At 50.7% G+C, this 15,119-nt stretch overlaps 1 protein-coding gene across 1 annotated transcript in view; it reads left to right on the plus strand.

Annotated features, from left to right (window-relative positions):
* Nucleotides 1-413: 413 nt before the first annotated feature.
* LOC103586874 (ephrin type-B receptor 1-like) overlaps nt 414-15,119 on the plus strand; it is a gene marked incomplete at its 3' end in the record, with an annotated part of 49,732 nt that continues 35,026 nt past the window's right edge. Inside the window, exons 1-2 of the mRNA XM_008568222.1 lie at nt 414-531; nt 1,197-1,261. Of these exons, the coding sequence (XP_008566444.1) occupies nt 414-531; nt 1,197-1,261 (183 nt within the window). The remainder of the gene's footprint in view (nt 532-1,196; nt 1,262-15,119) is intronic.

The following is a 15,119-nucleotide window of genomic DNA, read 5'->3' on the forward strand; positions in this document are numbered from 1 at the left end:
CATACACTCTCACATGATAGCCCCAAACTGGAAACAACAGGTGCGTGGGTGAACAAGCTGCGGCACAACCATATAATGGAGTATTACTCGGCAATAAAAAGGGATGAACTGTTGGTGTACACAACAACACGGATGAGCCTCGAAACAATTATGCTGAGTGCAAGATGCCAGGTAAAAAATAGTATATACTATACCATTCCATTTATATACACTTTGAGAAAATGCCATTTAATCTACAGTGACAGAAAGTAGATCAATGGGACGGGGTGGGTTAGGAGGAGCAGGAGGGAGGGAAGGATTACAAAGGAACAAAGGAAACTTTGGGAGTGATGAATATGTTTACTATTTGATTGTGATGATGATTTCGCAGGTATAAATACGTGTACCCCTTAAGCATGTGCAGTTTACCCCTGATGGCTCCGGGAGCTCCCTTGCTGTGGTCAGGGGAGGGTGCAGTCAGCTGCAGCCACCCTGGTCATGTCACCGCTGGCCGCAGGCTGCTGGGGTTTGAGATGCGCATTTGTGTCCTGGGTGAGGGTTTGCCAAAGCTGCCCAAGTCCCCAACAGAGTCTTGGAAAAGTGGGTGGGCGTGTATCTGGGGCCCAGGGGTTAGGAGACCTTCAGGAGGGCTCAGTCTTGGGAGAGTGGTTGGGGCCAGAGGAGTTGGTGGGAAATCACCCAAGGGTGTCAACATGGATGACTGCAGGGGAGGCAGAGGAGAATGTGTGGGGAGAAAGCAGGGCAGACAGAGGAGGTTAGAGAAGCAGCCCAGTGGGGAGGAAGAGGGCAGAAAGGGTGGCCCAGAAAGGCCTGAGGAAGGATTACATTTGGCTACTGAGTCAACATGGCCCTGGAGGAGCCTCTGGGTAGAGTAATCCAGGAAGAAGCTGGATCTCGGGGGTGCAGTGGTGGGCAGGCTGTGACTTTACCCTATACAGGTGCCTGGGGTCACTGGGAAGAGTGCACTGGACTTAGCACAGGAGCCCTGAGTTCTGCATCCAACTCTGCCATGAGCTATGAGCTGTGTGACCTTAGCAGATGTCTTTCCCTGTCTGAGCCTTGGGCTTCACAGTGGGGCCCGGGCTTGAAGATGCCCAAGGCTCCTTCTCGCACTGACATTTACTGTCATAAATAACTTCATGGTCACTGTCTTGCAATCTTTCTGCCTCATCAGTTTTTTTCTCTTTAATTTGCAGAAACCCTAATGGACACCAGGACGGCTACTGCAGAGCTGGGCTGGACGGCCAATCCCGCCTCGGGGGTGAGTGTCAGACCATCTGTCCTTCAATCCTGCTGTGAGGTCCTGGGCCCCTAGGACGGCAGGTAGAGCAGAGCCCGCCCAGAGCAATACCTGTGGGGAGCAGCATACAGGTGTGAATGGCTGTGTCCACTGCCCGTCCACAGAGAGGCAGCCCCAGGGGTCTCAGACCTGAGTTGCTGCCTATTGTGGTGATGTAAACCCTCTGTTGACACAGTCCTTTCAGATAATTGGCCCCTAGACCCCTAGGGCTGTGGCTGTGTGGGAACGGGGGTACTCAGGCTACAGCACTGGGGCAGATCGAGGGAGAGCTGGAGTTCAAAAGGGCTGAGGCTGTCTTTCACCTGGAGCTTGTCTTGGAGAGATGCTCTTGATTCATCTGTTCAGTGTTCATGCACCTGGCCAGATCCTGTAGACACAAAGATGGAACAGCCTTGAGGAGCTCATGGCCTCCTGTGGGGACCAACATGTTCATGGATAAGCTGGAGTATATCTCTCCTTTGTGGCACTGGGGAGATCAACAGGAAGTGTGAACAACCATAAGGGAGTGAGAAACCACAGAGGAGACACGAAGCCTTTATAGAGAAGGTTCTGCAAGCTGGGTTTTGCAGAAAGAATAGGAGTTTGACGGGTAGTGGGTGGAGAGTCCGGAAAGATATTCCAAGTCAGAGAAATAGCTGGTTCAAAGGGATGGGGTCATGAAAAGACATAAGAGAGACGAGTCCGTGTGTCTGGAACACAGCTGGCAGGGCATGGGTGCTGCTGAGATGGGGCTGGGGGGTAGGCTGGAATGTGGCACAGTGGTGACGAACCATGACTGCCATGCTGAGCAGGGACTTTGGGTTTATCCTGTGGGCAATGGAGAGATCCTGGGCAGGAGAATAAGATGGGCACATTTGCTGCCAGGATTGTGCAGAACAGTTAAGAGAAAAGAGTTAGAAGGCTCTTTCAGCTCTCTTGGATGTGTCAGAAGAATCAAATAAAAATGGGATACTCAGAGGGCAGTTTGAGAAAAGTTAAAGAGGAAGAACTGGCCGTGGATGGATGTGGGAAGGACAGGGAGAGGGAGGAGGTGGAGTCGATGTTTGTGTCTCTGGCTTGGGCTGTTGGCTAACTTTGGGGCTTAATTAAGAAGGGAGAGGGCAGGAGGATGGAGTGGGCTCTTTATCCCAGCTGGAGAGTGAGGTCAGGCTGGGGCAGGGAGCCCTAGCCTTCCTCATCTGCCCCAGACCTTCTGTCTCCATCCCTGTGTTTGTAACCTCTGCATCCAGCAGGGGATTTCTAGCAAAGTACATCATACCTGTCCTAACATGCCCTTGTCCTGCTATAGGGACAGTTCTAATTGGGACATTCAGGTCACAGGGCAGGTGGTGATCTCACCTGTGCACCTCTCCTGGGTTCTCACTTTCACTCCACCTCAGCATTTGCAGGGATGCATTGCCCCAGGCACAGGCATCTTGCCCTGGAGCAGGGGAGCAAGGTCCAGGATGAGCTGGCATTGCCCAAAGCAGGGAGCAGGGATGGGGCAGAACCCACCCACTCTGAACAGGTCTTGCCAGGAACACTAGGCAACTAGGAAAACCTTCCCACTCCTACTTGGGACTTTATGCAAAGCTGATGAAGCAGCAACTCTTCCAGGTCACCTGGATGTTAAGAACTTGCCATCTTTTACAAATTATGTTATTCTTTGAAGGCTTGTATGTTTTCACAAGGCATCAGCATGATTTATGGTTGATTTTTCCCTTGATTTTTATACACAACACCTGTCTTCTCTAAACGTCTGATCTTCCCCAATGAAGGTTCTCCTTGAGGGAAACATTCAAAGTCAAGAGCTGCCCTTTGGAGACAGCAGCTGGCTGGGCTGTGCTCAGGGCGCCCTCCCCTCTTGTGACCAGCATGGCTCAGCTGCTGTGCGCCAGTGCTCTTCTTGAGGGGACATACAACCAAATAGTTCTCCTCCTGGGGCTCTGAGCAGCCTCTGAGCCTGTCTGGTTTGCAGCGACCAGCGGGAGGGTCAGGCTGGCCCTTGCCTTCCATCCCAGGCCCTCTTCTCTTCTCCCTCTCTACTCACCCTGGACAGTGGCCTCCAGTCCTAGAAACACCAATGACTCTCAAGCTTGTATCCCTAGCCCAAGGTCACAGCCAACTACCACATCTTTCATTAATGCTCACGGGTCTGTCAACCTCACCATGGCCCTAGTGAATTCACCCCCTTCTCCTTCTCCTCCCCACACACGTGGGCTCCTTCTCCATCTCAGCACATTGTAAAGGCCAGAAACTGGGAAGAACTCTTGACTTCTCTACTGTCTTCTGACCTCTGCCCACTGGACCCATCCTCAGGGACATCTTTCTCTGCATCCCCAACCATGTTGGATCCCCTGTGACAGGTCTTCTCGGTGCCAGGGAGCTTTCCCAGTAGCACTATTCCCAGCTGCAAATTTTACATCTGTCTGTGTTCGGATCTGATTCGTTTCTACGCCACTTCTCCCTTCGGCCGTGTTATAACCTCCGTGGGGGCCAGGACTCTGTGTATCTGTTCCCCACTGGAGACTCACGTCTAGTTCACCACCCGACTCTGTGTATTTGTGGACAGTTTCTGACTTGGACAAGAGAGTGGATGATGGTGTCATTTCTGGAGATGGAGGACACAGGAGGAGGAGCACTTTTGGGTGGGGAGAGGCTGAGTTCAGTCTCAGACCTGTTGAGCTTGAGGAGCCTCTGGGGCACCCATGGGGACATGCGCCAGCATTTCACTTATGGACAATGGAATCAGAAGGCAGGAGGCCTGACGTCAATGGGACGGGAGCCCAGGGTGTGGCCGCAGTCTCCCAGGAAGCATATCTGGAGGGAGAAGAGGTAAGAGGATTGGTTGGATAACCTGCATTGAAGTGTCTAATAGAGAAAGAGGAGTGTGAAAAGGAGACCAGGAAGGAGTGTTCCATGAGCAGGAGAAAACCAAGAGGGGATCCTGCCATAGAAGCCAAGGAGGACGAGGGGACAAGAGAGGCAGATGCTTCTGGGTGTTGAACATCTTCACTGGGTTTAGCTACAAGGACCCTGTGGTGAGCCACGTGGATGCTTTCAAGGAGGACCAGGGTGGGAAGCCAGAAGCAGAGAATGGAAGTCGGCAGTGGGGAGGTGACAGAGACAGCAGTCGTGAGGGGGAGGAAAGGTGGCGTGGGAGGCTGTGGGTGCTCCTCTCGGGAGGAGGGGGCTCCTTTTCTTCTGAGATGGCATGACAGAGATAAAGGTGCCTACAGAGAGAAGCGGGTGCTCAGGTGTGGTGACAGAAACCGTACAATAGAGAATTGTCTCAATTTCATATCTTCTTCTGAGGTCAGAGGCGAGGTTTGGGGAGTGAGGGTGCGGAGTGTTGGGGTAGCAGGTTTTAGGAGGGTGGAGAAGCTTTAAACGAACTGCTGGTGAGTGTTGGGGAGGGGCTAGGCATGTGTGGGAGGAATACGGCTGGGTCGTGGCTTCAGCTGGTTGTGGCTGCACATTTGTGATGGCCCTGACCTTCAGGCCTCCTTCCTCTCCCTGACTGCACCTGGAGGAGGTGTGGCCGTGGGTCATCACCGTCGTCCATGTACAGGAGAGAATGGGGGGATCCCGGGAAGATGTGGACCACCCACCCAGCCTCTTGGCTTCTCCAGTGCGTGGACTGTTCAATGCCATGAGGAGATGCAGGGGACCTCCCAGACCAGAAAGGAGGCAAAAGCTCAGATCGTCTCTCTGCAGTCAGGATACCACGCATGTGTGCTTAAGATGGAGAAGGTGTGGGGCGCTATTCTGGAAGACTGGAGGAACTGGATTTGCCCTGTCCAGAGGAGGCACCCTGATTCTGCTGGGGGGCCAGCTGGCATTGCAATGGACCCTGTCCCCAGCACATGGCCTGTGCGGCTGGCTAACCAGAGAGAGGCCAAGGGACTCTTCCTTTTATGGGGCTAACTGGGTGCTTTCACTTCTGTACTTGAGAACTGCCAGATAGGGAAAGGGCTTGGACCACTCACCCACACATTGCTCACAGATCGTTTTCAGTTATATTGCTGGAAGCTGACTGCAATACTACATGTCGGAACCGGAAAATATTTATGCCCAAATTCAAAATGCTGCTTTATAATCTAATTGTAGCACCTGGCTTTAATTTAAGGCCTTTAGGCTTAATCTAAATCAGGGGCTACCTGATGAGCTGAGGGAAAAGGTAAGAAATACATTTATAAAGTCATAAATGCCAGGGAGGGCCTGAGCTCTCACTAAAGGGCTATCCTGGGGACCCTCACTGTGGTCCCTGGTGACCCCTTCCTTTGGCTGGCTCCCAGCTTTGCACTGTAAGGTTCTCTGAACTTCCCATTTCAAGACCTCTGGGCAGTGGGGGAGTTCAGAGAGGTCCCATAGGTAAGTGCTCAGTGCCATACCAGGCCATGGGCAGCGCTCTGTAAATGGTGGTCTTCATGGTTGCATGGTCCTCCCTCCACAGTCCGCACCAGTTTCTACATGCTGCCTGGCCCTCTGCACTCTTTTCCTCCTCCCTGACACGCTCTGTTCTTGTCCCCTCTAGGACCCTCCTGGATGCTTCTCTCACCACGGCTGGGATGGGTGCCCTTTTCCTTAAGCCCAGAGGGCTTGGTACCGACCATTTGTACATACTGTCCATCACTCTGAAGCTAAACATCTGTTGATATGTTGTTTTTTGCACTGGCCATCTCTGTGTCCACAGTGCCCAGCACCAGCCCTGCAGGGGACAGGCTCCAATAAATGTTTGTTGACTGAATGAATAAGGGCCAGGTTGATCCTGATACTTCTCTGCATCTCCAACCCAGGGCCCTGAACTTAGGAGATGCTCAATTTAGGTTTATTGTAGCCCAACAAAACATCTGTTGTAGGCCTCTCAACACCCAATTGGTTGTCAATATCTTCTTAAAGAATATAATTAATGATGTGCACGGAGCCACCTCTCCTGAGAGTAGCATGGTAACGGAGACCAGGACGCCCAGAGGAAGGGCCCTGTAGCTTTCAGACACTGGCTGTCATGGATTAGAGAGGCGAGCCGAGATCCCTCTGGTAGTGAATCTTATTCACCTTGCTTGTTGGAAATCTGAGCCCAAAGTTCTTTTATTGCTGAAGAGCTTGGCCAGCGCTTACTGGCTACTTGCACCTGGACTGCCAGTGGCCTCTGTGTGTGTAGTTCCTGTGTTTGTGAGACGTGTGGCCTACACGTAAACATTTCCCTGAGTTCTTCAAAGAGCACCCCATGGGCTTTTGGACTCCAGCTCCATCTGTGCTGCCTCGGAACCACCTTTACAGCCTGTGGCATGCTCTGTTGACTGCTGTAAGACAGCCAGGTCTTCACCACAGGGAGGCGGACTCGATGTGGGAGAAACAGAAAATGGGTCTGAAGTCAAGCCAAGTCCTGCGTGTGTGTGTAGGTGGATATCTGTGTGTGTCTCTATATGTTTGTATATGTACATATTTGTGTATGTATATGTGTACACGAGTGTGTCTCTGTATACATGTGTATGTGTGTGTATGTATACATGTGTGTAGATGTATATATGTATGTGTCTATATTTGTATATGTATGTGTATATGTACATATGTGTGTATGTATATGTATATGTGTACATGAGTGTGTCTCTGTATACATGTGTATGTGTGTGTATGTATACATGTGTATAGATGTATATATGTATGTGTCTATATTTGTATATGTATGTGTATATGTACATATGTGTGTATGTATATGTATATGTGTACATGAGTGTGTCTCTGTATACATGTGTATGTGTGTGTATGTATACATGTGTATAGATGTATATATGTATGTGTCTATATTTGTATATGTATGTGTATATGTACATATGTGTGTATGTATATGTATATGTGTACATGAGTGTGTCTCTGTATACATGTGTATGTGTGTATATGTATACACGTGTATAGATGTATATATGTATGTGTCTATATATTTGTATATGTGAGTATATCTGTGTATATTTGTCTGTGTTTGCATGTGTGTGTGTGTGTGTGTGTGTTTATGAAGTTGCATGAGCTGATTTAAACTTGAGCTTCTGTAGGCAGTTCCTAGGGTTTGAAAATACTCTCAGTGATACGGGGATTATTGGGCTGAGTGGAGAGCTTCCAGAGCAAGCCACAATGAAGGTAACACGTATATGAACAGCCATGTCTGGTAAATTAACTCCTGGCAGGCAAGGCCCGTCTATAAGTGCAAGCACACTGGTTGTCTGTGTGTGGACCATCCAGGCCACTTGGTGGTCCCTGGGGGCCTCTTCAATCCCCATCTCTCAGGTCCTCAGGCCCCCTTGCCAACTGACCCCCTCATGGGAATAAGGAAAGCACATTCAGGAGAGAAATCCACCCTAAAAACACCTCATTTGTTCCAAGGCCAAGCCCAATCAATTGAAATGTACCTGGTCTGATGGGTGAGGTCTTTATAGCAGCAGTTAAGGCACCAGGCCCTGGCGTCAAATAAACTGGCTCTCATTCAAGCTATGTCGTTCCCTGCCTCTGTGATCTTGGGTCTATCATTTAATTTAGAATCTTTCAGTCGCAGTTTCTTCTTTTGCTCATGCGGTAAGGATGGTAACTGTGTCATATGTGAGACAATGTCAATAAAAAGTTTCCCTTGATAAACACTTAGGAAATGTTAGCATATCACCATAACCCTTTGGAGGGCTGAACTTTCTCTTTTCTTCCTTTGATGATTCAATCATGTTAATTAAGACAGAAAAGCCCAAGCTAAATTAGGCAAATCCAAAAGAAGTTTAGCACTCGGCAAAATGACTTTGTGAATGGAATTTCACTCTATTTGAGTTTCAGGACATGCCAGGGGCCGGAGGGCAGAGGGGAGTGGGGCTGGTCATGCTCCACTGCATGGGGGCTTGGGAGCTTCTGACCTGGTCTCTGATTGCTGGAAGATGTTCTCACCCTGTGCTTTTGGATCAGTCAGGGCTTTTTGGTGGCCAGGACAGGGACAGAAAAGTGCCACTCAGTCTTGAAGGAAGCATCTTGGCTCATGTAACTGAATGGTCCAGGGGCTGATGTGGCTTCATATTTGGGCTGGTCCAGATCCCTAGACTCAATCTATCTCTACCTTCCCCCGCCACCCCCCCTTTTCTCTCCCTTCCCACCTCTTTCTCCTCTCTACTTCCATGGTGTTGGCTCATGCTGGGCTTCCTCTTGGTCATACAATGTCTGTCTGCAGCAGCTCCAGCCCTATGGCTTCTTTCGTCTGTATGTCCTGGAGAAGAACACCCACCTCTTCCTGGTCCCTCAAGCAGAAGCCCTGGCGTTAGCTGTGGTTGGCCTGACTGGCTTGGCTTGAGTCCCATGCACACCTAAGCCAGGAAACACAGAGTGCTTACTGCTGGCACTGAGGTCCCATGTGCATCCCTGCATTGTGCAGAGGCTACTGGAAGCCCAGGGATGGAAGGGCAGGAGGGAGTAATTCCCTAGAGGGAACTGGGATTTAGGTACCAGAAAGATGAATAGGTGCTAAGTAGAAAAAAATATCACACTATATGACGAGCCCTAGGTGATTTATTGCCAGGCAAACATTAATCCTCACAATAGCCCCATTTTACAGATAAGGAAACTAAGGCACAGAGCAGCCGGTAAATTGCCTAAGGACAGATGGCTAAAAAAGTACCCATGCTGCAGGCTGGCTCTCCTGCAAACTACTATGCCCCGCTGTCTTTCCAATGGAGTGCTGCCCACTCCGGTGTCTTCAGAGAGGGGCTTCCAGGAGGAACTCCTGGGTTGAGTTGCTTTGGGCTCCTTGAACTCAGGCTCAGTCTGTAAAGGTTTTTTTCCCACAGTAGGAGGCACGGGTGGTATCCTTCTCCTGAGTTAGTATCAGTGGGAGGCACAGGTGGTATCCTTCTTCTGAGTTAGTATCCCTTTCCCAGCTGCGAGAGGCCGGGCCTCCCTGGGGAGACCTCTGACCTCCTGCTTCCCCGCCTCCCCTCCCCGACCCTCCCCTTTTCAGGTAAACGCTGAGATACATCAGAGCCCCCCACCCTAGGCCTCTCACCCACTCTTTATCTTTTTCTCTTTCTACCAAAAGGCCTGTAATTAGGAAACATTAACAGGCTCAAAACAGCTTTCATACCTGAAACATCCTGGGTAATTGCACTCAGCAGAGCTCTTTCCTGGCTATTAATGTCACTTTTATGAAGCAATGAGGAACAAAACACACGAGGCACTTAAAACATTTTTTTTTTATATGTAATACTCGTCTTTAGGAGTGGAAGTTTAAAATCACCCGCCTGGCAGAGCTAGTGACAGACAAAGGCATGGGGCTCAGGACGAAGGCCATGGGTGGGGTCTCCTGCAGGAGATGGGAGGTGGCCACAGGATTCAGATGTGCTCTGGGAGGACACAGGAGGCCACGGGAGGTCAGTCCATGTGGTAAGGTCCCTATGGGAGGAGAGTTGGGCCAGGTGAGCAGCGGGGACCCCTTTTGCTTGGCTTCGTGGTACGCGGTTGCTCCTTCACGGGCTTTTATCTGAGACTTTTTGTGGACATGTGTATGCGTTTAACAGGGAGGTGAGTAGAACAGGACAGGTGATCAGTGTCAGGGAGTAGAATATTAATTATTACACTGATTGCAGAAATTCACTGGGTATGACTCTGTGTGTCGGGGATGGGTGGGTGTACAGTTTGGGTGGAGGAGAGAGCAAGAGAGAAGGGGAGCGATGCTTCTCTAGCTTGCTGTGTGAAAGAACTTTGGGAGTTGTGGTGGCTCGCCAGAACCTTACTGTTGGACAGATTTATTTTCTTGCTCTTGGAAATGGCTTGCAGACTCATTCATCAGGAGAGCAGGAGGCATTTCTGTCCACAGACTCAGGGAGAGAACTCCAGAGGTCACCCAAGTCCACCTTTTGCCTCCTGGAGACAGATGGACAGGTGTCTTCTTCTCTCTAAAACTTTCCCCAGGAAGGCAGTCCTCCCCACCATGTCCCTTGTCCTAATCCTGGAAACCTTTCTGCAATTGATACATGAGCCTGAGGACCCACTGCTTGATGACAGCTCTTCTTAAGTTGAAGGGCAAGTGGCTCCCAGGACAGAGGAAGGAAGCAGTTCTTCCGACACAGGCCCCAGGATGGAACAGAGCCAGGTCAACTGGGGCTTGCGCCCTGACAGCCTGAACTTACTGCTCCTCACACTGGTCACCTTGGTGAAGGAGAGAAGTGTCACTGTGGAAAAGACAGTATTAGAAGGAAGGCGAGGCCGAGTAAAGAGGCCTGGGTAATATGGACAGGAGGAAAACATGAAGAAGGGTGGCTCAAGGTCATCAGAAGAAAGATAACAACTCTGAGCTGGCTCCAGGAGGGATGAACTTAGCCTCTGTGGGAACAGGGCAACCCTCACGTGACGCCTTTAGCCTGACTCCAGTTATGGCCAAAAATGTTAGAATAACACGTGTGGACTAAATCTCACAAGGAGCAAGCTCAGGATTTGGCATCTGATGTCCCGGGTTTATTTCCACTTTCTGCTAAATTCTTTAACCTCTTGGAGCCCATATTCAACCTTTATTACATAGGTGATGTGAGGTCTTATTTACAGAGTGGTTGGGAGGATTCTGTTTACTTTTTTCGAAAACCATAGAGCTTAGTGCAGTCCCGCCTGCCTGGCTAGTACCAGGGTGGCAGTGACTCACGTCTGAGAGGCTTGTTTGCATGGGACAAGGCTGGGAGCTGGTGAAGGAGGCCCTGGGGCTGGAAGGTCAGTGCCCCAGCCTCTCTGTTAGGCTGTGGCTCTTGCATGAGGAATGTCAGAGGGCGCACCCTGCTATCAGTAGCAGTACTATTGTTCTTAACAGGAATGACAACTACTGCTACTACTAATCACCAATAATTAAGTATCGACTGTGTACCAGGCTTCAGCTTTACTTGTGTTACTTCACTGACTTTTCTCCCCAGCACCCTGCAAGGCAGGCAGCATCTCTCTCATTGTGAAGAGTGGCCCGTGAGGCTCAGAGCCATTGTCCGGTCGCAGGACTGAGTAAGGAGGTCGCTGAGACTGAACCCAGGCCTGTCTGACCACAAAGCTAACTCTTGTACCTCTACCCCTGAAGGAGTGTGAGGAAGGGATCTCACAGTCATAGATTGCTGGGAAACCAGAGAACAGGGGAAACAGGGAGAGGCCAGTGTTTCCCAATGTTCCCCAATGGGAAAGGGTAGACTGGAGAGCCATGGGCCAGTGAGTAGTGCACGTGGTGAGCACTCGATGAATCATTTTTTAAGGCAAGCTCTGTGGGGGGAGGAGGAGAAGGTGGTTTGTGATGTGTGGGGTTTGGGGGCCGAGAGTAGCAAGTCCAGGAGGTGCCTGGGTGGGGAGGCTGCCTCACAGAGCAGGTGAGCCCTGGCCAGAGATCTGTGGGAGGATACAGGTGGCCCCTGCAGGTGATGGCTCGGTGGTGATGGAGGAGCCTGGGCGGGTCAGCTCCTACCCCCTAGGCCTTGGCGAATATTCAGGAAGTTAGGATTGCTGGGAAGGGAGAGCTGTGAGGGGGCCCAGCGAGCTGCTTTGTCCCCCTCAGTGGCCTCCTTGTCAGTTCTGCTGTACTGGACGAGCCCCTCCTCCACTTAAGATGCTCCTCTGCTGATAGAATGGGGTGAGGTCCCACCATGGCACATCCTCATCCCCATACATGCCATCCTACCCCTCACTCTTTCTGTTGGGGACAGGCATGTCCAACAGTTTCCCTGTGTCACTAAGGACAGCTAGCCTGAAAGATGTTGGAATCAAGATTCCATCTTACCTTGCTGATTGAGAGCTCATCTTTCAAACCAACATGATCAATGGTGCATGCACATTTAGGTATGCATGTGCACTTAGGTGTGCATGTACATTTATGTGCAAATAATTGATTGTGCCACCACAAACTGGGGTGACCAAGGTGGGCAGCACCTTGGCTAGTGGGAACTATGTGTGGCTGGCCACATCTTCATGGGGCTGACCGCAGGATGCAGGTGCAGGAAAGGCCAGTCTGATCTTAAATATGCAGAGAAGTCCAGGTGCAAGTAGCTGGGGTGGTGGCCCTATTATGAGCAGTGCTGGTCTGAGCATATCTGCCACAATGGGCTTAATCTGGGAGCTGAGTTCCAAAAGAGATTTTGGAAAAACTGGAGTATATCTAGTGGGTTGACCTGTGATCTTGTCATTTAAAGAATGTTCATGAGCCTATGAAGTTAAGTCCAGGAGATGAAGGAATGAGATAATTCTTCTCAATGAAGGCCAAAGTTATCACGAGGCTTCCTAGGACCAAGCTCCAGCAGCTGAAGTCCCAGGAAAACGTCCCTGAAGTGGGTCACACATGGTGGACATATTCTCACCTAGTTTCAGGGACAGATAGTATGGGAGGGCGTGTCTCTTCCCAGCCCAGATTTGGTTTTCTTACAACCTGATACTGGGAATTTTCTCCACCCCGAGAATGGGAATGAAGCCAAGAGCTCCCCTGAGAAGGCCTGGCCCCTTCCTCCTCCCATGGCTCGCTCTCTTGTCTCCAGGACAGCTCCAGTGGCCATGGCCAGCATGGCCCATGAATAGTCAAAACTCCCTGAGCTCACAGAATGAGGAGCCCATTTCCCCAGCCTGTAACCCAGTGTGGTGGCCCAGCTTCAGGCTGGCCTCTGCTATGCATTCTGGGCAGATATCCCTTCAAGCTGAAGGGAAATGTCACCAGTCTCTCACAAGGGCAACCCTCTGCTCTTCCATCAATGGAGCCCAGGTCTGGGTATAGCAATATTCAGCAGCTGGGTCCTGGGGCCCACGGCTCCCGCCCCTACCTTGTTCGACAAGGCCGTGTTGGGCAGCAGTGAGAACCACATTCAATCGACAGCTTAAGATAATCACATGTGTGAGGCACTGGGATAATGGCAGCTGAATACCCTGCCACCGTTGCCATAGTGACCAGCCAAGCACTGGTTCTCTCCTTTTTTTTCTTTCTTGTTTTCTGGACCTCCTTGTTATAGGGTTGGCTGGAGGGGCGGGGGACGAGTTTGGGAAGTAGGAAAGAGGAGGATGGGGGAGGGGAGACCCAAGAGGGGCAGCCCATTATCCTCTCTTTAAATACCCCAGCTGGAGGTGTTTTAAATCTCAACAGAGACAGAGGGAAACAGTGTCTTAATCCCCCTCCCTGTGAATTATTTAAAGGGATCTTGTCAGAAGGATGAATTTGTCACTGTTGCAGTGTCAACAGCAGCCATAGCTGTCATAATGGCTGAAGACCCTACTCCAGGCAGGGCCTGGTACACAGCACTGTTGCCTGGTGTAGGTTACAGTGGCCTGGGGTGTAACAAGGAGGACTGTCCAAGGCCCAAGTTGCAGCATTGCCCCTGGCATGCTGGCAGAAACTTGGGTATGAAATGTGCCAGGATGAAAGACTTGCACCATCTGAACCTCTGGCTGCAGCCCTTGCCTTCCAGTAATGTGGTTCCACAGCCATTGGGTCTCTGAGCAGTGAAGGGAGCTCCCTCTGGCCCAGAGTAGGCACAGCTGACCAATACTCACTTGGCCCTCAAGGGGTGAGCATGCCCGAGGGAGTAGCATGGCCAGCACCCCTCCACACACATGCATGCATGCATGCATGCACACACACACAATACATGCACACACACGTGCATGCACACACACATGCACACATTCATGAATACATGCACACAGCGCACACACATACATGTGCAAACACGTACACACACGCACGCATACATGCGTGCACACAAATGCATGCATGCACACGCACATGCCAAAGACAGATGCACAGGTGCAGGTAACCAGAATGATAGGAGAGAGTCATAGATCTTACACATTTTAAAGGGAGAGCCAAGACTTTCAAGGAAAAATAACTGACCCGTGCTCAGAGACAGGCTAAGCGTGTCTCTCTAGAGAGCTGATGTCCCTGACAACTGACTTGAAAGGTACCCTTAAACAGGTTTAAGTACCTGACAGGCTTAAATCACATTTAGTCCCTACAATCACCTCATGAGGTGGGTGCTGTTAGTATTCTTGTGTTGCAGAGGAGAAAACCGAAGCTCAGAGAGGTTTAAAGACTTGCCCGTGGTCACACACCTGGGCCTGGCTGACTCCAGAGCTTGTGACCTTCACCTTGTGCTAACATCGGGATCACCGCGACCTGGGTTCTGGGTTGCGCAGGGTTGCAGCAGTGCTTCTTAATCCCCACCCTTTTTTTTTTATAAGCCGAGAACCCTCCTTCCTAGCCATCTGGGTATGCTCCTCTTTGGACCATTTCCTCCACCTCCACCTCGATACAGTATTTCCTGTATTTCTCCACCATCCAAGTTTCCAAAGGGATTTTGTGGAGCATTGCTCTTAGAGACTGCACTGGCGAACAATGTGTATATGCTTTTCGTCTTCTGTGTCCCTCACCGCCATTCCCTTTCTCTTATACATGACAGGAGGAAGTCCTTGCTGGGCTTTTGGAAGCAGTGCCCTACCCTACACCAGCCTCCCTTCTCTTTGGCACAGCTCAGAAGCCACCATAATGAATGGGAGGGGGGGGGCAAAGTGTCCTCCCAGCCCAGCACATCTGGGAGGTAAATTCAGTATATTGGGAGGTGAGTTGGTGCTTGCAGCCCTCAGGGGAGCCGCTGAGTATATCTCTGCCTTGGTTGGTTGGTGTACTAAATGGAAGATCCCCCTGGGCTTATTGGAATTTATGCCCCATGGACAGCATTTTACATTTTAATTAGCCTTCTAGCTTGTCTAATATCTGAGCCCTTTAAGGCTTAGTCCCCTGTCTACACAGGATTTCCATCCTTGGGGTCCAGGCTGACTGGTGGGGACGGTTTGGCTGTGGTGGCTTCCAGCTCTGAGCTGT

The sequence above is a fragment of the Galeopterus variegatus genome, unplaced genomic scaffold, assembly GCF_000696425.1.
Source record: "Galeopterus variegatus unplaced genomic scaffold, G_variegatus-3.0.2 Scaffold388, whole genome shotgun sequence".
Taxonomy (NCBI): Eukaryota; Metazoa; Chordata; class Mammalia; order Dermoptera; family Cynocephalidae; genus Galeopterus; species Galeopterus variegatus.